The sequence below is a fragment of the Coturnix japonica genome, chromosome 8, assembly GCF_054131305.1.
Source record: "Coturnix japonica strain WE chromosome 8, WE-NBRP24, whole genome shotgun sequence".
NCBI lineage: Eukaryota > Metazoa > Chordata > Aves > Galliformes > Phasianidae > Coturnix > Coturnix japonica.
Window position 1 is genome coordinate 19,839,719 of NC_140670.1, and position 20,697 is coordinate 19,860,415.

Consider the following 20,697-nt stretch of genomic DNA (forward strand, 5'->3'; position numbering starts at 1 on the left):
TCATCATCGTGTTTTGATGATATTTTAATTACCTCCCTTTAGAACTTCATCTGAACTTCTTTCAGCGTGCTTTACCAACTTATTAGCTGCGTATTCTTTTACACACATTTCTTTCTTGACCTATCTGCAAATCCTAGCAAATGTAAGCATACCTACAGTAAAAACTCTCATCTTCGAGTGATATTAAATTATTAGTTTATTACAACTGATTTTATGTAATCTGATGTAGCTACTGAGATGCACGTACCATCAAATATCTGAAAGGTGATTGTTCCTTAAGAAATATGATGTAGGCTGTCACTGTTCTTCATGTGTATTTGAAAAAAAATCATGCCATCTTTCCTAATTGTTAATAAAAACTCTGCAGTCTGCATTAGAAATACATAACCCTGATTTGGAGATGACAGAAAAGTAGATACTTTTTTTTTAGCTTCTGAATAATATACAATGCAATCAGTATTCTTCAAGCAGTTTTTTTTTTTGTTTTTTTTTTTATTAAGTCCATTCACAATGGATGTTAGTTGAAGTATAATTTTCTTCCAATCTTCCATTGACACTTCTGGTGGTACAAGTGTTAGCTTTTAAGTTAAGAATGAAAAGCATAGCACTTGCAGTTAATTACAGGAAAGTATAAATACTTGGGATTAGTGTGCTAATGACCAGCTGTGATTTGCAGACTTGTTCTAATTTTTACTATTGTGCAGATAACATTGAAGTTGCGTATCTCAAGACCCTGACCAAGGATGATATCATACAGTTCTACAAGGTAAGTTAGTCATGTAGCTGAATACTATTTGGAAAGAGATGTCATTCAAAATTGTTTCCCTTCTGTAATCTATCTATGTTTATCCATTTCATGGCCAGGGTCATTCTTGCGTTATCTTTTATTTGTATTAGAGATCCAATCTTACTGATCTAAACTGATTGCTACTTCAATGACACAGTGAACCCTAATGTGTTTTTCACAGTATGGTAGCATGAGTGAAGATACGCAGCAAAGTAAACTTAGCAAATGAGATTTCAGTAGCTTGATAACTTCAGCATGTTTGCATGTGCCGTGTTTGTGGGATCTGATACTTTTTTACTTACAGTAATGCTCAGTAAATGATTAACCAGTACTCCAGAGTAGAAATGTCTAGATTAGTGAGCTAGTCCTGCTATGATTAATAACTGTGCTCAGGGGTACTAAGCTTACTTACTTCTGAAAGTTTGCTAGGATTTTAGGTGGTATTCCTGATACTTTGGTAGTTTATAGCTGAATTTGTTACTTCTGGGGTTTCTGTTTTGAAGGCTTTCAGTCCCAGGCAGTACATGAATTTTGTAAATAACTTGATTCTAAAATGATTAAATGTACAGGTTGCCTTTAATATTTTAAGGGACATCTTAAAATTCACCCTCATATTAGAACTTAAATTAATATGTAAATAATGTCATTCTTTTAGACATTCTGTTCATATGTCTGTGACTGATACTTTTCACAAATGTAATAATTGATATTGTTTACTCTAGGTGTTGTTGGCAATTGATGCTCCCAGAAGACACAAGGTTTCAGTACATGTCCTTGCAAGGGAAATGGATTCTTGTAAGTACTGTGCTGAATATAGTATTTAATCAGTTTGTGTTGAAGCAAGTCATAGTTAAAAATACTCTTGTCATGTTATATAAATGTACTTCCAGAAAAATTCAGCTTTGGAGATTACATGCCTTGAAGAAGAAAAAATATTTCTTCTTTAGATTTTCTTCACATACGTGCTTCAGATTTTCTAGTTGACATCTGTGGACAAGTTCTTCAGCCATCATAAAGTATATCAATATCATTAAATAGAACTTCTTTACAAAACAAAATATTTTGAAGCACGCTTAAAACCCCAAAGTTAGAATTTGCAGTTGTCAATAAAATGATTGCTTTCCTTACAATCAAAAAATGTCCTTAATTCGTTATTCAAGCACTCTAAAAGAAAAAGCAAAAATAAAATAACCCTCCAAGAATGCCAGAATGGAAAAAAACCAGACAAACAAAAAACCACTGCCTCAGCATGTGTTCTCAAGTAAAATCAAGGAATAATCTGCTTGTATTACTGAAGGTAATTATGAGTATAAAAACAAAATCTTCAGAAAATCTTATTTATAGTTACCTGAAAATCACTGTCCTGTGTTTTATGTCTTGATGTGTCCAATTCGCTATGTGAAAGGCACTGATTGAGTTGTGGTTCTGAATTAATTTTGATGATGTTAAATAGGCCCTGTTGTTGGAGAATTTCCATGCCAAAATGATGTGAACTTGGCACCAGCACCACCACTACCACAGGTAAAAAGAAACAACACTTAAAATCCCAGTCTTTCTTTAATAAAGTGCAGAATTTTTTGATAAGTTTACAGGGAGAGAATACAAACTTCTTGACATTTATACTTTTGCAGGTTGATTTTCTTTCTTTCTTTCTTTCTTTCTTTCTTTCTTTCTTTCTTTCTTTCTTTCTTTCTTTCTTTCTTTCTTTCTTTCTTTCTTTCTTTCTTTCTTTCTTTCTTTCTTTCTTTCTTTCTTTCTTTCTTTCTTTTTTTTTCTTTCTTTTTTACGTGTGCACGGTTACCTTTAATAACAGGCTTCTATAGTTTTTTTTTTTAAACAGTCCGTGCTATTAACTTTGTTTCTTCTGTTCAGTTGAAATGAAAACTAATAGAAGTAGATAGCTCTACTGAGTGTCTACACTATGGATTAAAATACAGATTATGATTATCTGAGCTTGTGTTAGAATGTGTGATGTGCCAAGAGAAGGATGGATATGCATCAGTAAACTTCTGATCTGTTCAGAAAAGAGAACCCCACACCTAACTATCCGGTCATGATCTTAGAGGATGAAATATTTCTGTGTCTGTGGATTAATATACCCTGAGAATGAAGCAATTTGGCAAATTCTGTTCATACAGATATTATAGACTCACAGTGTTGCCGTTTGTGTGAGTAGATATGATAACATCGGGCCATTCCTGGGCCTCAAATGAAATTGCTTGAAGAAATGTGTTTGTCCCAGTAGGTGATTCTTTTTGCAGTACTGTTGTTGGTCTGTGCTCTTCTTACTCAGTGTTTATAGGTGGGATAATCACCGTGGTGGAAATTTCTGTATGAATTAAATATGGATATATTTGTTGTTTTGACGTAAGTGTTAAAAGGTGACTTTTATTGCAGCAGCTACAAATGCCAAATTGTTGAATTGCTGTTATTTTTATGAACTTGGCTCTGCATTTTCTAAATTACCTGACATAACTGATAATGCAATCACTGCATTACAGTTATTGTTTTAAATTATTTGGAGTAGATATTAAACCATTCATTTCAGAAGTAATACCACTTTATTTGGGGAAGTTCTGTAATAATGAAATGTTGAATCATTAGTACTGCTTGAAAGAAAACAAGACAGATGTATATATTGATGTAGCTGCAGAATAACTAGTGGGGAATTTCTCACTCTTCTGATTAAAGATAATTGAGCAGACTTTCTTGCATACGCTTCTTTGCAGCCAAGCGTGATTGAAAATATGACAGAGTTCAAGCGCAGTCTGCCACTCTTTCCACTGGTGAAACCACATATCAATTTCATGGCTGCAAAACTGTGAAGAACCCCAATGGATGAAGAAATGCAAATGATCAGCACTGATGTGGTTTCAGGGGACTTCATGATGAACAAAATTATTAAAGACTGTTAGGATAAATGGTTCTGTCCATTATGAAAGTCCCAAATTCCTTCCTGGTTCATTTGACGTTAGATGTGTGTTAGGCATAGAGAGTATAGAAAAATCAGTTGTGGTCATGTGTCATTTATATTACAGACAACCTGTTGAAAACCAAAATCAACTGAAACAATAATAATAGTAATAATGAAAAACAACTTGTAGATGCAGTATATTTTTGAAATAGTGCACCCCTTCAAACTTGAATTTTGATAAAATAAGCTTCTGGAGCAAACAATTGCTTGAAATATCCTCACTATTCCTGAAAAACAATCAACGTTTAGCAGCCCAAAAATAATCTGCCTAGGAACTGGAGGAGGGTGAGAAAAGAATGGGATGGGGTCAACAATTTTTCTTAAAGTAGAGTTTCACATTTTTTGAAGTGCTGAGTTGAATGTGACTTTTTAAAATTGATCCTTAATGCAATCAACATAACATGTTTTCTATTTAAGTTTGGTGAAAACCAGTGGAGGGGAAAAAAAGAGAAACTGATAACATAGTCATAAGTGAGAGAATTATCTTAGTGAAAATAACTGGAGATATGGACATGATTTTAATCTTTATATATAAATTTGGGGACATTTTATATTAAAACTTGTGAAATGCTGGAAACACTTCAACAGTCCAACTTACGTTTGTTACCAAAAGCGTTGTCCTAGTCTCGTCTTGATAATATCAATATCCTCTTCAGTTTTTCAGTGTTATTCAGAATTGTTTCCATATGATGTATAAGATACTTAATTTGGTGTCATTTTTGTTTTCAGTTGTGCATAGACTACATGAGTTCTCCACCAGTACAATTTGCCTTTCTTGTTATTAGGTCTCAGTCAAGCACTTAGTAGTGCAAATAACTTTAGACATGAGTTAGCTCTTGACTGCGGAATGAATGAATGTCAAATATGGGCCCTGTAAGGAATCGGATTCATTATTTCTATGATACATCTCTGTGGGTGCTTTTTGTCCTTCAAAAAGGCATTTGAGATGGGGCAGTTCTGGCACAGCAATACCGGGTTAGCAGAAGTCATGGCAATGGTGTGCAGTTCAGGTTGCATCACAAAATGTTCTTTCCTGCTCCTTTTGAGAAGGTGAAACGCAAGGATCAAGAATTATGCTGGAACATTGTATGGATATCCTGTGACTTAGTAAAATGTTAATACAGTGTCCAGTCTTCACCGAGTCTACTGCCTTCTGCAGTAGTCTTCCACTTGAAACAGCAAATTAGGTTAAACTTCCTAAATAGAAAAAGGGAACATCTTACTAAGTTGCTTACAAGTTTAATGCATAAAATTGATTGTAGTTGTTCAGACAGGGTAGAGGATGCAAAGCACTCAAGGTGTAAAAATCTGTTCGTAATGAGCCCTTGCTATATCAGAGGTGTTAGTGAGAGTTTGCTTCCTACTGCAACTTAAAGCTGAGGCTATGATATTAAATGTGTGTCATGTATGTGTACGTCAGAATCCTGGAATGTTCAATAGGGGTGTTCTTGTCGTTCAGTCAGTGTTGTAGTGATGCTGGCTTTGAAGGCAGTTAAATGAATGCTTGCCAGGGCAAGGGCTTTAAGTTTTCTTTATTTGTGTGTGCACTAGCTGAATAAATAGAGTGCATTTAAGTTGTTTGTAAGGCTAACAGGATATGTTTGAACATCTCTTTAATAAATCCGATGATAGTATGTGATGTAACCTGTTGACAAGAAAGTCCACTAGCACTTTTTGTAGCCTGAGGTGAAAAAAATCGGCTGTGGTATAAGCAAAACCAATACAGGTGTCTTTGTTCTCCATGTTTTTCATGGATCCTCCACGTAAAATGGACTTTTTATTCTTACATTTTGCTTTTGTTTATAGTTTTCTTTTAGTGAAAATCTATATGTATTATATATATTAAAACTTAAGGCAACATATTATAAAAATATATATTTTGGGAATTAGTGGTATTTGAACATGCCACACTTTTGGTGAATAAAATCAAATTGCTTCTGTGAAAACAATAATAATAATAAAAATATATATTAGTGGAAGTACTATGAACTCTAACAAATTATATGCATAAATTGGAATGGCAGTGTACTTAACACAAGCTCACAAATCACGTTTTCCACAGGAAAAAATGTAGAATTGTAAAGTTCTGTGACTGGATGTGGAAACACATGTAGTTTTCCAACAACTCTTAACTGCTTTTAAGTGTTCTCCAGCATTTTACAGTTTCTGAGTTTGATATAGCAGTAAATTTTGATAAACTCAGGCATACTAATGGGTTCATCGTAATGGATCCAAAGCTGCAGTGTCTACAAGCAATAAAAAACTACCTAGGATACACTGTAATTCAATTTTAGTGCTTGTTAATTAGTTTATGTAAGAAACCATAAATTATTATTACATAACTGTAATTTTTGCAAGTGCTATTTTAAGCAGTTGATGTGGAATTGGGTGCATGTGACACAGCCAGTATGACAGAGTGCTAGAGTTATTCTGTTTACAATAAACAATCTGAATTTAACATTTGGCGTTCTTAATTTCTTTTCTTTTTTTTCCCATTTCTTTCTTTTCTTTCTATATTTTTTTATTTATTTTTTTCACATACTGGTAATGTTACATCTCTCATTTTTCAATGTCTTTTACTGTACATTATGACGCAGTTTTGCAGTTTCTTGGACTGGTTAGGCTGAATAGAATTGCTGGAGAACTGTTCTCATTCACTTCTATGGTGTTTCAAAAGACTTCCCCCATGTCATCCCACACCTCCAAGGCAGATCACCTATGTTGCTCTCTGAGTGTGAAGGCTTTATAATATGAAGGTAAAAATATTTCCGTAAGACCAGATTTAAATAATCAAATCTGAAATTGTAAATACAGAGCATCACTACAGCTACATTTAATCTTGGCTGGTGCAGATTTACTTCAGAGTTGCTTTTGAGATTCCACATTCTTAGGTCATCTCATTTCATGCACACCACAGGATTACTTGCAGAAAGTTACAGAATAAGTGTGACTGTTAGAAAAATAAATACTGTGAAGTCTGAAGAGATGGGTTTTTTTTAATCCTTGGCTTTGGCAAGAAGTGGCTGGTGATTTCATCACTGGAATAAAATGCTTGCAAACCACCTGGAAAATTATTAGTCCCTAAAACTTGAACTACACTGTTATTGTTAGAGTACAAATTGTTACAAATCTTAAAACATTGACTTTATTATCTTTTCTGAAAACAAAACCCAGGCCATCCAAATATAGCTAGACTGTCATGCTTAGCAAAAAAAAAACCAACAAAACAAAACAAAAAAACACCACCACCCAAACCAGCAAATAAACCAAAAGCTTGAGCTTTTTCAGACCAGTTGTTCAAGTGTGTTGATGTGAACAGCTCCTGCATTCATTTTATTGCATTCCCAAGTAATCACAGTGTGTGGAGATATCATTATGTAGCTTTTGAACTTCATTTATTATTTCTAGCTCCTGTTTTAACACAAGACCAGCAGGATTCTAGTGTTATCTTCTCCCTGCCATTCAGCTGGATCTTATGCTTTCCCTGTAGCTCTACTGTAAAGTGAAAAATCCTTATATTCTGTCTTTATCCATACACTTTTCCATGCTTTTTCAATAACTGACCATTGAACTTATATAGTCAACTGCAATAACATCTGGATCCTTTCCTTGAGCTGATAGCTAATTTGATATTCAAATCCTATTCTGAAATACTTTGTTTTTTTGGTTTTCATTTTCATATTATAGCTGCATGCTACACAGTACAGGACACATCTTTACTGTTTTAAAGGATGAAGAGCTTAGGCACCTTTCTGACCTGGTTGCCAAGAGAGGTTGTGGATGCCCCATCCATGGAGGCATTAAAGACCAGGCTCTGAGCAGTCTGGTCTGGTGGTTGGTGACCCTGCCCATAGCAGGAAGGTTGAAACTAGATGATCATTGTGGTCCTTTTCAACCCAGGCCACTCTATGATTCTATGACCTTTCATGTAGTTTAAAAAGAAGCCTAACCAGTATAGATTCTGCTGAAGCATTTCAGAGTCTCCTTACTTTTCAAAAATGCAAGTTATAGCATATGTTTGTGGTAGAATTTAATTTCAACAACATGTGAAATCTGATTTTCAAATGGAAAGAAGCAAGTGTGGTTAAGGCCAAAGACACAGTAATATGGGAAATGTCATAATTAAACCCATTTAATTGAGCTCAAGCATATAAACAGAGTTTTAAGATTTAAAACATTCGACTGCTTAAATTAATATTTTTCAGGCACCCCAGCAACGTGAACCATCACTGAAAGTGAAGCGTTAAGGGATGTAGACACCACTGTGCTGAGCATTTGCTGCTGTTAACTTTTAGGATCCCCTCCTTTTGTCATACAATGCAAAATTCAGAATTAGATTTCTTTACTATTTATGCAAGATGTGGAAAGAGGTATAAACCTCTCTGTAGACTTCAGGTTACTATTATGTTGAGTGAGGAACTAACCAGGATAGGCAGTGGGAAACTCCTGCAGGAAGGATCCAAGTTCAAATCCTGCATCTTTCTGAGGGTTTACCACCATTCGGTGTGTAAAAGGTGGTTCATTCTACTTCATGTTTACATTATGGCTTTTCACAGCCTGCCCAGCATCTCTTTCAAGAAGGGAGAAAGGAATTGTGTTGCTTCTGTAGTGACAACCACTGTGTCATGTAGGGCATTACAGGCAGGTAAATACTGGAGCAGCAACTGGAGCTCAGGGTCCCTTCTCTTCCACCTGTGCATCAAATGGGTGTCCCATGGTAGGTGTGGACTCAGTGTGTACTCTGCCAAAAGAACAGTTGCAACAGAGGAATCAGGGAGTTCCAGGCTGCACTGCTCGGCTCCTGGAAGGTGAGAATGATGGCCTAGAGAAAATGGGCATTGTTAAGGTTGAGTCATCTCAGAGCATGCAGGAAAAAAGGCGCTTTGGGAAATCTGATAGAGAAAATCTGTGTGTGTACAAATGTTAGCAACAGCTGAGTGTTGGCATTAAAGATATGTTTTTGATATATGCCTTTTAGTGGACACAGCTTTTGAGAATATGCCATCTAGGTATTGAAGTGATGCACTTCACAGGGCAGTGTTGGAGTTGGTTAAAACACCAAAAATATGTAAACACTTGTGAGAAGTAATGCTCTCAAATATCTTCTTTGGTATTTTAAAACTTGATTGGGAATGAAGTAAGTTTAGCAGGACAGGTTTCAGTCCAAAGGTTCAGCTTCAAGTTTCAACATGTTTTTGCATTTGTGAATGTGTGTAAAGCAAAGGAGTCAATAAGCTATCAAAGGGTTCAGTGCCTCCCACCTTTATTTGTCATTCTAGTAACTTTAAGCCTTCTGATACTTGTATTCCAAGCCTGCTGCAATACTGCAAACAAAGCATTTCTTAGGAACACTTACTGCAAATGACATTCTGCGTTTCAACTATGAGATACCAGTACCATTCACTCATACATATCTGTTAAGGGTGAAGCTTCAGGAATCTGAAAATATCAGTACAGGTAATTCCCCAGTTCACAGATTTGATTGATATTTCCAGATGAAATTGTCTGCAGCATTAGAAATATTTTAGGAATGCAGGAATCTGTACTTATAACTGGATCTGGCATCTCCACAAGCTGATTATTTAGTTCCAATGCTCCTTGTGTCATCTTCTAAGGCAGATGCCTGCAGTTCATTGTGCATTGTCAGGTCTGACCCAAGTGAGAGGACCAGGCTTTTCCCATTGTCATACCAGATGCAAATGTCATCAGCGTCCCTTTAGCGGTGTTATGCACTGAGTGCGGGCTGCATGCATGTTCTGGGATGTTTTTCATTACTCAAGTTCATCTTCTAATCATGGCATGCTCTATCTGTAACATGATGTAAAGGTGGCATCCACAGGATGTCTTGGCCACATGACTGCTATCAAAGCTCAGCACAGTGGGAGACTTAACCAAGTATTTCAGAAATAAATTGAAAACAGGTGCTACTCAACCATAACAGGAGACTGACTGGCTGTCGTATGCACAACATGATTTGATTGCTGTAAGTAACCTAATAAAAATGTACCTTATATGCAGCCTTTTCCTGGAAGGCGTATTTGAGTGGAATAGCATGTAGACTTTGTGTAACTTGAAGAATACATATACAAAGAATGCTTGTAGTTCTGATTTTCCACTTGAATTTAAATGTCAAACATCATTAGTTTTAAGATGTTATGAATGTTAAAAATCAAAAGATTGTATTAAACTCAGTGTATACAAAATGTATGAGTGATCTTGGGTGCTTTCTCACAGTGAGCTACTCAATACAAATAATGTTGAAATGGAAGATAATGCATATAAGTTGAAAGCAGCTAGTTGCATGGCATTTTACTCTTCTTGTCTAATGATCATGTCTATCTGTCATATCATTGTGCGTAGATTATAAATTCCTGTGAAAAGGGTTTGTGTGTTAATGTCTGTAAACTACCAATGCACAAGTGTATTGTTGATCATTTTTATTAGGCCTTTTAAATGTTGCATAATTAAGAGCTGATAACTTTTTTCAGGACAACTTGCAGTGTTTGAACAGTCAAAGTTTCTTTGAGCTGTGTTAGCAACAGAACGATAGGTAGCAGAATCTCATGAATATTATGAACTACATTTTCTACTAAAAAGACAGGAAAAAGAAAAAAAAAAAAAAAACAGAAGAAGAAAGCAATTGAGATAATTTGGAGATTAAACCCTAACGAAGAGCTCAAGCTAACCAGACAACTGGAGTAAATGTGATACCCTGTAGCATTTTGATAGTTAGTCCTAGATCAAAAAATAAGTATATTTTACAGTGATTCTGGCATAAAACCTGACAGGTCATTTCAAATAATCTTAAATATTTTTTGAAAGCTTAATAGGCCTGGAATACTTTAAACATTCATTCTTTCCTTTAATCTGAGATCCGGGTTTAGGGTCTCAGCCTTGTATTGAACAGGTATTAAATAGAGTCCTATCATTTCATACTTTGTTGGACCAGGCTTTAATTTCGCAGTGGTCCTACAAAGCTCTTTTGTGGTAGATAAGTAAAAGATGCTCAAGCTCCTGCTGTTCTCCAGGAGCCACTGCACATAAACCATGAAGGTAAATTTAAAACCCAAGATACTGTTTATCTAAATTGGTAAAAATCTATATTAGTTACATCTAATTAATTAAATAGCATAGTTAAGTAGCACTGTAAGGGAAAGCACAGTCAGGATCAGGAAGCTTAAATATTTTTACATGTTCTGTTGGTCATTCTGGGCTCAGTGAACATGCCAGGGTGCCCTCAGATGGTACCAGAGATGTACTGGCACCAATGTGTACAGTCCTGACAGACTGGTACTGCAGGAGGGGGATTGCACGGCTGGGAGGCACGTAATGAGGATGGAGTTCAACCAACAAACAACAACAATAAAAACACCCCACAGCCCTACGTTTGTAATGTTGTTTTCTGGTTTTGAAAGTAGATGAATGGTAGAAGGCATCAGGAGAGGAGAACAGTCCCATCTTTGTTGACCCTTTGCAATCTCAGATGCTCTATCCTTGAGCTACATGGAATTGTCTCCTTCAGACAGATGTTTTCACTTAGTTTAACGCCAAATGTTGCAACCTCTTTCTTGTTAGAAATGAAGTTCCATTGTATCTGAACTGTTGCAGTACTTACAGTGTGCTACTTAGTGCCATTTCCAACCCGTTTCCTGTACCCCAGGTAGGGGATAGGCCTATTTGAAAGTTATTGTCACACCTAATCTTGGGATTGAGCAAAGCAGCAGAACTGAGTGTGTTATTTATGGCGGTGCAAGAGAGTAAATGACTGCAAATCTGAAATGCTGATCCCTTGCTAGGTGTGTACAGCTGGCTCTTAATATTTTTTTTTAACGTAGAGAGCCAAGCAGAAGCAATGTGACAGTAGGTATTGAACTCTATAGTGTTATCTTTACAGTATTAAGAGCAGGATTGTATGATTTAACTTGCAGAGGAATGTTCAGATTCGTGCTGTATCTTAACTAATTACTTCCTGTTGTTTGGCCAGCTTGGGATAAAGGAAGACCAGGCAAGGAAGAATTAAATGTTTATGTTTTACCTCTTTCAAAGTGTAAAGAAAATTTGCTATGCAAGAAAACAAATCAACTTTCATAGTTTAATTCTTAGCATCAACTTTTTGTAGGTAGTTTTATTTGTAATGCAAAGTTTAATTGCTTAGAAAAGTGTGCTTTAGAGCCCAAATGTCAGCATAAAGGATTTGCCATGAGGAGAAGCTTTCATGGTGTCTTTCCTTCACACTGTAATGGAAATTCTTGGTGCTATGATACAACATTTGCTGTTGTTCCCTATAATAATGTGAAGAGTTGTGCATCTCATCCTTGTGCATGGAAATGATTTTCTCCTTTCTGATGGGGAAAATCATATTTGTTTGACTCTTAAGGATAAAAACATAAGGAGAACTTCAACTGCTTAACCTGGAAAAAACAAATAAATTACTTTTAAAACGCAGGAGATGTTTTTATTATTCTTTATCTTCATCCCGCGCTCCTTCCTCCTGGCGCTGCCCGGCACGAGCCGCTCCCGCTTCCCGCCCCGCCGCCTCCCTCACGCGCTGCCTCAGGGCGCGGAGCGCGGGGCTGCGGCCGCCGGGAGCCGCTGGGAGGTGCACAGCCGACATGGAGCGCTGAAAGGCGGTGAGAGGGGCCGGGCCGGGCTGGGGGAAGGCTCGGGGCGGGGAAGGCGAGCGATGAAGGGCGGCGGGGGGGCGAGCGTGGCCCGGGGGATGGCGGTGCGGTGCCGCGAGCCGCTCTCCTCGAAGGGCCGCAGGGCTCGGCCTGTGCCCGCCCGGCAGTTGGCGGCGCGGTAACGACGGGTGGGAGAGCAGCAGGAGCTGCCCGTGTCTGTACGAGCCGAGTGTTCAAACCCAAACGAGACGAACATTAAGGGTGAGGGCGGCAGCTTCCCTTCTGCGCTACTTTGCTGATAGGGACGCCGTTATCTCGGCCAGAAGCACGAGGCGCACCACACGTGCCAGCAGTGCGCCTGTGGCCCTGCGATAAGCACCCACCTGCGGGACCCGCCCTGCTCCTCCACCTCCCCCAGGCCGCCTCCAGGATGAGTCCTCCCTGCCTAATTTCCCATTCCCTGTTCCGAACTTTGAGACTATGGGAGACCCGATGCAGTACCGCATTAGGTGACCAAACTGCCACAGGGGAAAGCTTACACGGTTATTCCCTGCGGGCTGCATACCCAGCGTGCCAGCATGGTGCTTAAGGATCTTAGCAATTGGACACGTGGTCTGATTAAAACAAATGTCAGGCAACCTGGTGCTGGTAGCAGCCTTTCCTTGCAAGGCCCTGTAACCCGTGAACAGCAAGGATCCTGCGCTCAAGGTCTGTGCTGCATCTCCTGCACCTCACCTTCCTAGTCCGGGGCAGCACTGTGTGTCTGTGATGTGTATCTTTGATTCCATGGTTCTGTGTGCACATGATGCAGGTGTTTAAGTGTTTGGGAAAGTGGAGGAGCACTCTGAGCCTTCACTGCAGAGCACAAGAGGAAAAACTGCTTTGGCAGTAATTAGTAATGCTCATTAACCACATACTCTGCACAGCATTACACCACAGTACATGAGCACCTGCCCTTTTCTGGTTCTTCAGCATGCAGGGGAGCTTCCATTTCCCCCGAATCACACTCACTGCTGGCTCTGAGTGTCCATGGGCTGCACTGAGCTCCCATGGCTGTCATACATCTGCTTGGAAGAGCCACCTGGCTTGTACCACTGGAGGATAAAATTGCTTATTCTGTTTCCTGTAACTCTGTCACAGAGAGCAAAAGCTCATTGGACAGGCTTAACTTGAAGGCATATGAAGCAATGTGGTTGAAGGAGACAGAAAATGGAGAACGGACTCTGAATCAGCCGATTTGTATTAAGAGCTTGCTCTGTCTTTCTAAAAATACAGTTTTGTTTTGTTTTTTTTTCCTGGTTTGGAGAAAAAAGATGTAAGTGATACACTGGCAAGAAGTGCACCCTGACAGATGAATAAACTGTACAATCCAGAGCTGTAAGGCTGAAAAGAACATTGCAGAGATAATGCACGCTTGGCTTGGGAGATGTCCTGTGCATCAGCAACACACCCCTCTAAAGGTTGTTCTGAACTTTGGAGCGTTCAGTTGATTTGATATATCTTGAATTAGTTAAATTTCCATTCACTGCAATTGAATAACATTGCAGTTAGTGATTTTAAATGTAGCTGAATTAATTGTCACATTTTGTTAAGTTCCCCTTTGTCTTCCCTTTGTCCTTTTTCTAATTTCAAAGGCCTCAGCTAATGCAGAAGGCGCATCGCCCCAGTACATTGGAGGGATGAGTCAGAGCTTGAATGGCCTTAGACCTACTTCTGCCTATTAACCACCGTGATGCAAGTTTGAAGCGATGTTACTTGCATGTTAAAGAACAAGCCTAGGAAAGCGACAGCTTCCTTTTTAAGCTCTGTTCTTCTGACCCTCTTGGTTGCAGCCTTTCATGGAAAACAAGTCAGATTCACATACACGCAGCTGTAATAAATTACCTAAATCTAGCAAGAAAGAGAAGGGTGAATTCATATAGGCAAGGGGGCCAATCTGAAAGTGAGCTTTATGAGATGGCTGTGGCCATATATCCTTATACATTAATGATAGCACTTTGAATAATGGCATTAGCCTCAAATTTACATCCCACATATGACTTAAAAATACTCAAGTGAAAGCTGTCCCCAGGCAGCTGCATGCATCAGGGCTGCCATGGACTCATGTTCCTCTGCCCAATGCCAGCACTGCGAGCAGGACTGGTGCCACTGGTGCCACTATCCCCTGTCCCTGCCAGCTGGACACACCCTGAGCTCAGGCACTGCTCTTTTTGTCAGAGCTGGTTCTAATGCTGATGCCTTATGCCATGGGCAGTAATAAAGCCTGTGATCTGTCTCATCTCTGAAAAGCAAACCAAACATGCTGCCCATATTAACAGAAGAAAGGCCTGCAGCTATGACTTTGAGAATGTATGATGGGAAAAGAAATTACACCCTGATAATAAGCCTGTCAAAGCCTTTTAGGATGCTGCACGTCGGTCTGTAACTTTTCAAATTTCAGCTGAAGGCAAATTCCTCCCTTGCCTGAATCCAATGGTTTATTTTTGTGTCATCCCTCCAACTCTAGTTTTCTCTGTCATGCTCTATTGCAAGCTATATATAGGAACAGAGCAACTGTCAGCTTGGAAAAGTACATGGCTCCTTACGTACACAGCATGGATTAGAAGTCTGTTAGAAGGTCACTGTCTCAAAATGGGTAACAATATACCCATACATGAAAGGAGAAAAGATGTGTATCTCCCAGCTTCTTTCCATCCTTTATTCTAGTAATGAAAGTCTAATTTCAGGATTCTGTATTCACTTTCTGGTTTACACATGCCATGTTATGTACTAACCCCATCAATATGCAAAACAAATGCTTTTTTACTCAGACTTTCAGTGCCCAGTGTTATAGTTGATGATTAATTTTACATTATAAGAGAATGATTCTTCCAGTCTAAATCCTCCTGAGATGGTGGGTTTCGTTTCAAAGGCCAAATGCATTTGTTTTATTTCTGCATTCTTGTCTGCTCTGTACTGCATTGGAACAGAATTTATTCCTTAATGGATCAGACAAATGTTTCTTGCATATTTTCATGTACCCTTTGATATGATTTTCATTAACTCGAAACTTCTTTTAATGAGAGAGCAAATCATAGGCTAGACAGTAATCAGCTCCTACAAATCACCCGCCCTTGACAGAGTAAGGCATGCTCACAATTTACTCACCAGTGTGTGGTGGTAACCACTTCATGGTAAGACAGAATGCCAGTTTTATGAGTAATGTCCAAAGATGAGCAGTTCTTCAGGCAGGATTCCCAAGAGCACGATATGAAAGTTTTAAACAAAAAGTGACTTTATATTTTGGGCTTAGAAAAAAAGGCTGAGGCTGGAACAGTAGCAAACATCTCCTGAGAAATCAGTGCGTGCTCATCACCTGGATGCCTGCAAAATGTCTCAGCTCAGCAGCAGGTGCCCACACAGGAGAAAAAAGCAATAAAGCAACCTAGCAATCTTCCCCCACCATTCAGTCCCCAGACTAACCACCACCTGCCGCCTTTTGAGAGGAGTTATCCTGGGCATTTGCATTGTTTGCCAGCCTCAAGGCTTAGCACAGGACAAAAACATCATGAATTGAGCAGAAGTACCAATTCAGATAAGTACAGGCTCTGCTGTCGCTAAGCTGGCAATTATGAGATAGTCTCTGCTCCTCGTCATTGTCAGCACTGGAAGTTTTGTCTCAGTTCAGCGAGAATTCTGTTTCATAAGCCCTCATTTGTCTTCTGTTTGACAGCTTAGAGTGCTTTTTTTAAGCTGCACTGATGAACTGCTGTCAATGGAAAGACCTCCAGCCACCAGAGGCACACCAAAGGATCAGCCAAAATCTACAATTCCTACGTAGCTGGAAAATGCAGAGATTAATTATAAAAGGACTGGACCAGAATATGAGATCATCCTCTCAAATACCGCATGTGTTCAGGATTACAAATCCACATCTATCTATCCATCTATCTTTATCTCTGACCTTTAAGAGTAAATTTTCAGCACAACCACAACTACTGGCAGGAGCGGTAGAAGCAGGAAGAACACGGCGTGCCGGCAGGTGCTGACTCTTTACCTGCTGCAGGGCCCAGTGAGTTCTGCCTTCAGATAATACAGAACTTTACAATTCCAGCATCTGCTCTAGGCTTGTATTGTAACCACAGCTGTGAGGAGGAATGATCTTGTTCTAGATGTGATATAAAATCTGTGCTTCCTGCCAAGCACTTGGTACGCTTTCAGAATCCTACCACAATTCTTTCATCTTTGTGTTTTGCTATTTAGGAGACTGAGGCTAACGTGACCTCTGTGAAACTGTTGCTCTGTGGTCTGGCTGCATTTTGGTGTCAGAACATTGTAATGTACCACTAAAGCAACAGCGTGGTTTAATAACATTGTACCTGCTGGGAAGAAATGAGCATGACGCTCATTCAGTAGCTCAGACTACTCTCAACCCCACTCTCACTGAGGCAAGTAACAGCTAACTAGGTCAGCAATCTGCATTTAGGTTCCACTTTCACTGTACGGTGATGGCAGAGGGCACCTCATGCCCTCTTTGTCTTTGACTCTACAGCATGACTTAGGCCTTTCATACGCCTGAAGAGAACTGACTTGGCTCCAGTCCCAGAGGAAGCGAGAGGCACTGTTCTGCCAGGCTGGCTGCAGTACAGGCTCATTACTTTCAGGTCAGCCCAGAGCTCTGTAGTTCCTTGCTGTCCCAAGAACAGACTCAATGCAGGAATGCAACAAGACGATATCGTCTCAGATCCCTTTTTGCACGTGTCATTCAATAACAGCTCTGTCCTGGCAGTCATTAATGCATTGTGCTACTCTAGCTGGGAGAATGGCTGAGCTGTCTGCAGAGGTGGCCAGCCAAAAGGACAGGGGCATCACTGTACAACCCAGCCCAAGGACAAGAGCATCAGTGCCTCACCAGAATCAGCAGTCATCTGGATGGCAGGAAGTGGCAAAGTCCAGTACAGCTTGGAAGTACCAGCTGGTACGTCCATGGCTTGTGCTGGCACAAAGTCATAGTGTACATACCCTCTCACCCAGCAAAGACAGTAGGTGAGCCAGCTGCATAACCGCACCTTCAGACACCTTACATTTTATCTGAAAGAACATCCAGCTGGGGGAAGTTTGTCAAGAATGTTCAAGGAACCCCATTCCTGGGTTGGGACTGGCAGCATATGGTCTCAAGCAATTGCTGGAAAGGGGAATTTGTAGGACTTCAGAGACTTAAAAATCAGATGCACAGATGGAAGTGAGCCTGCAGTCTTTACCTGTTCTATCCCTCACACTTCAGCCACCTGTGACTTTGTTTCAGTATTATCACTTATTTATGTAATAGATAAGTATTTCTGCACATCCTCTCATTTTCAGTGTTCACTGCTATATATCCCCAAGCAGGTGAGACCCCTCTGCATGAACAGAACACTATTCAAAGGGCCAGACTGCTGCCACAGAAGGTTGCCACTCCAGTATAGGTTTGGTATCAGGATGATTTCTGTGTCTGTGTGCAGGAGGGCAGTGGTTACAAACTGATTAGATATTTTTATTTTTAATGCCAATAACGATTTAAAAAAAAAAAACCAGATACCCCACCCAAGACACAGCACCCAGTTCAGCTGTTAAAGAGTATTAGAATTTAACCACTGCGCACTCTTCCCAGCCTTCTGCTTCCTTATGTTTTGGCCAGCAGGATAGCAAGCCATGTTACTGCATTTTGGTGGTAATACTGTTTCTTTAATCAATTAGTAACGAGACTTGACTTTTAGAAAAAAGGTTGTTACAGATAAGAGATATTTTAAGGCTATCTAATTACATCTCAGAAGTGCAATAATAAGGAAAGAAGCTGCTCTGGGAATACAGGAAATGTTAGGATGCAAAAATACACCACTCAGTTTTACAGTCTGCTTACCATGTGCTATGTAATTGCAGTGCATATTTGATTTATACTAATTACATTTCAGTGGGTTGATTTGCTTTCTGACTGGAACAGAACTGCCACATTGTGAATTCAGCTCGCTTATGCCTTTTGTGCACAGTATCACGAGCCTCATTCTTTTAAAAACAGAATATAACCAAAACAAAACTATAAAAGCCAGCATCCAAGCTGCACATTGTGGCTGATTAATATACTCAGTTTCTCTTTGTCGTGTTCACTTGTATGCAAACAGATTTTAAATTTGGCTCGCTGGCTGCCATTCATAAGAATATATTTTAGGTGCGAGGAACGAATTATATGGCTTCTCAGCTGATGAGTGTGCAGCTGCCAAAAGGGATGAATTCAAGTCTCATGCTCTGCTTTTTATAACATTTTGGTAATTTGGTCCTGAGAAATATTCCAGATGCAACTAATTATCCTGTAATGAGGCTCCTAGAGCTGACCGCCAATCTGTTGAAGGTGTCCAAGTTGTTATAAAAAATGATTTCATTTTCTTTTAACTCTTCTTATGTGGATGCTAGCAATGTCCTATCAGTGAAGAGAGAGGAAGGAAAACACTGTAAGGTTTATGCAATTTAATTGTTGCAGCAGCAAGGACAAATAGGATAAGCAGGGCAAAAGCATTCTGCTAGGCAGTTTGCAGTTTACAAATAATTACTTCTGCAACACTTAACTGTCATCTACAACAAATTAAGGAGAGTTGGTTAATACCTATACAGCCCTTTTCTGTTCTTCTTGTTCCTTAACAGTAGATGAAGACAATAAAATGTCTGTGAGCTGCTAAGTGTTATGCAGAGGGACTCCAACATGCAGCAGATATGATTTGCTAAGCTAGAACTGAAGTGCTTTGACCAGGAGCTGGAGAAGAACATTACAAATCGTCTGTAATCACTTACTCTGACTCTGCCCAAAATAGCAAAAGACCTGAAGGCATATGGAAAGCTTTCTTTAAAAAGGAAAAATAAACAAAACAAACAAACACCACCAAGCATCCATAGTTTTGAAATCACTTGTGAATGTAATTATTAGTCATTATTTGCATTTTCATTTATCTTTGAAATGAGATGGGCAAATAAGCCCTGGTAATAAGTAAAGGGGTATGTGACTTAAAACACATAGCACAATATTACACCTACTGTGAGAGACTGTACTTGGCAATGGGGGAAGGCTAGTTACAGCCCTTCATTTACATTCAATAGAAAGCACTTTCATTTTTATAGTACCTTGAAATTTAACACCCCTTAAGGGGGGGAGTTAGAGAATCCTGCAGATAAAAGATACTCTTTTTCTCCCCTCAAAAACAGCCACAGCCTCACATTTAAAAGGCACTGCAGGATCTAAGAAAGATCTGAAACTTTTGATGAAATTCAGACCAAGTTATCCTTACATATTAACAACAGTTTTCTGTTGTTTCTATTGCTTTCTATTACTGCAGAGTCTGCCGCTCTGCAGAAAAAATAATTGCTAGTGTGTTGATTGTAAGAAATGCCACTAACACTCATAGCTCAGTGCAGAAGGACTTGGGTCTGAGTCTGTTCTATTAAGTCAAAAGGGCATTTTTTCTACCTCTAGAAAATGATGCTCTGGTTTTTATTCTTTCGGGTTCCTCTCTCCAGAAGGCTTTCATCACGTACCTTGCGTTCCATAGAACTTCTGCAACTTTACTCACCCAGAGTGAGTTGTTACAGTATGTACCTAACCAACATCTGTCTTAAATCAATCCCTAAAGTTGAAAAGCAAATATACTGGAGAAGCAGGACTGTCCTCCTTCACTGTACTCTTGTTATTTGAAACAGAATAATGCACACGATTTGTGCCCAAGTAATGCCTCACACTATCACTTGTAACAAACTCAATTATCCCAGGGATCTTAGCCTAGAACTATGCAAGGGAGGTAAAGGCAGTAGAGATTTTCTTCCATCAAATTAGTTGAATACTTCTGAACCAGCTGTGATTCTGATGGAGGAGGAAAAAGCCTTAATTGTGAACAAAATCAAGAAGCCTTTGATTCCAGGCTATCTTTGCTCTTCTGTCTTCTGAGCATCAGAAGTGTCTGGGAAACCAATATCAGGAGGTTCTTCTAGAACTACATCAAGTAGGGTTATTAGCTTCTTGTAATATTCCATGCAAAGAAATGGCAACTGCTCACAAGATGACACATCTGGTAAACAGATAACTATGTTCCTTTATTGGCTTCTGCTAGCTGCAGCAAAATGTTACCGAAGTGTGGAAGAACAACTAAGAAAAAAAACACAGAACAGTACGCCATGCAAACTGCATCACCAGCAGTGCTCTGTAGGTGGAAATAAAGTTGCATTTTTTTTTTCTAAATAAACAAAGCACTTCCTATAGAGGCCTGCAGCTCAGGCAATTGCTTTTTCATGGCTTAGTCATCCAGCATTAAATGAGG

The 20,697-nt window shown here is 39.3% G+C and overlaps 2 protein-coding genes across 15 annotated transcripts in view; both read left to right on the forward strand.

The window, feature by feature from the left end:
- IDE (insulin degrading enzyme) overlaps positions 1-6,219 on the forward strand; it is a 55,395-nt gene extending 49,176 nt beyond the window's left edge. For all 8 annotated transcript variants that reach the window (XR_014948686.1, XR_014948685.1, XM_032445423.2 and 5 more), the window contains 4 exons: positions 705-766; positions 1,510-1,582; positions 2,241-2,308; positions 3,517-6,219. Coding sequence is in view for 6 of the 8 variants with exons in the window: in XM_032445423.2 (XP_032301314.1) it covers positions 705-766; positions 1,510-1,582; positions 2,241-2,308; positions 3,517-3,612 (299 nt within the window). In the remaining 2 variants the exon portion in view is untranslated. The remainder of the gene's footprint in view (positions 1-704; positions 767-1,509; positions 1,583-2,240; positions 2,309-3,516) is intronic.
- A 5,658-nt stretch (positions 6,220-11,877) lies between these two features.
- Positions 11,878-20,697, forward strand: part of CPEB3 (cytoplasmic polyadenylation element binding protein 3) — a 114,691-nt gene continuing 105,871 nt past the window's right edge. For all 7 annotated transcript variants that reach the window (XR_014948689.1, XR_014948690.1, XM_015866936.3 and 4 more), the window contains exon 1: positions 11,878-12,391. Coding sequence is in view for 5 of the 7 variants with exons in the window: in XM_015866936.3 (XP_015722422.2) it covers positions 12,211-12,391 (181 nt within the window). In the remaining 2 variants the exon portion in view is untranslated. The remainder of the gene's footprint in view (positions 12,392-20,697) is intronic.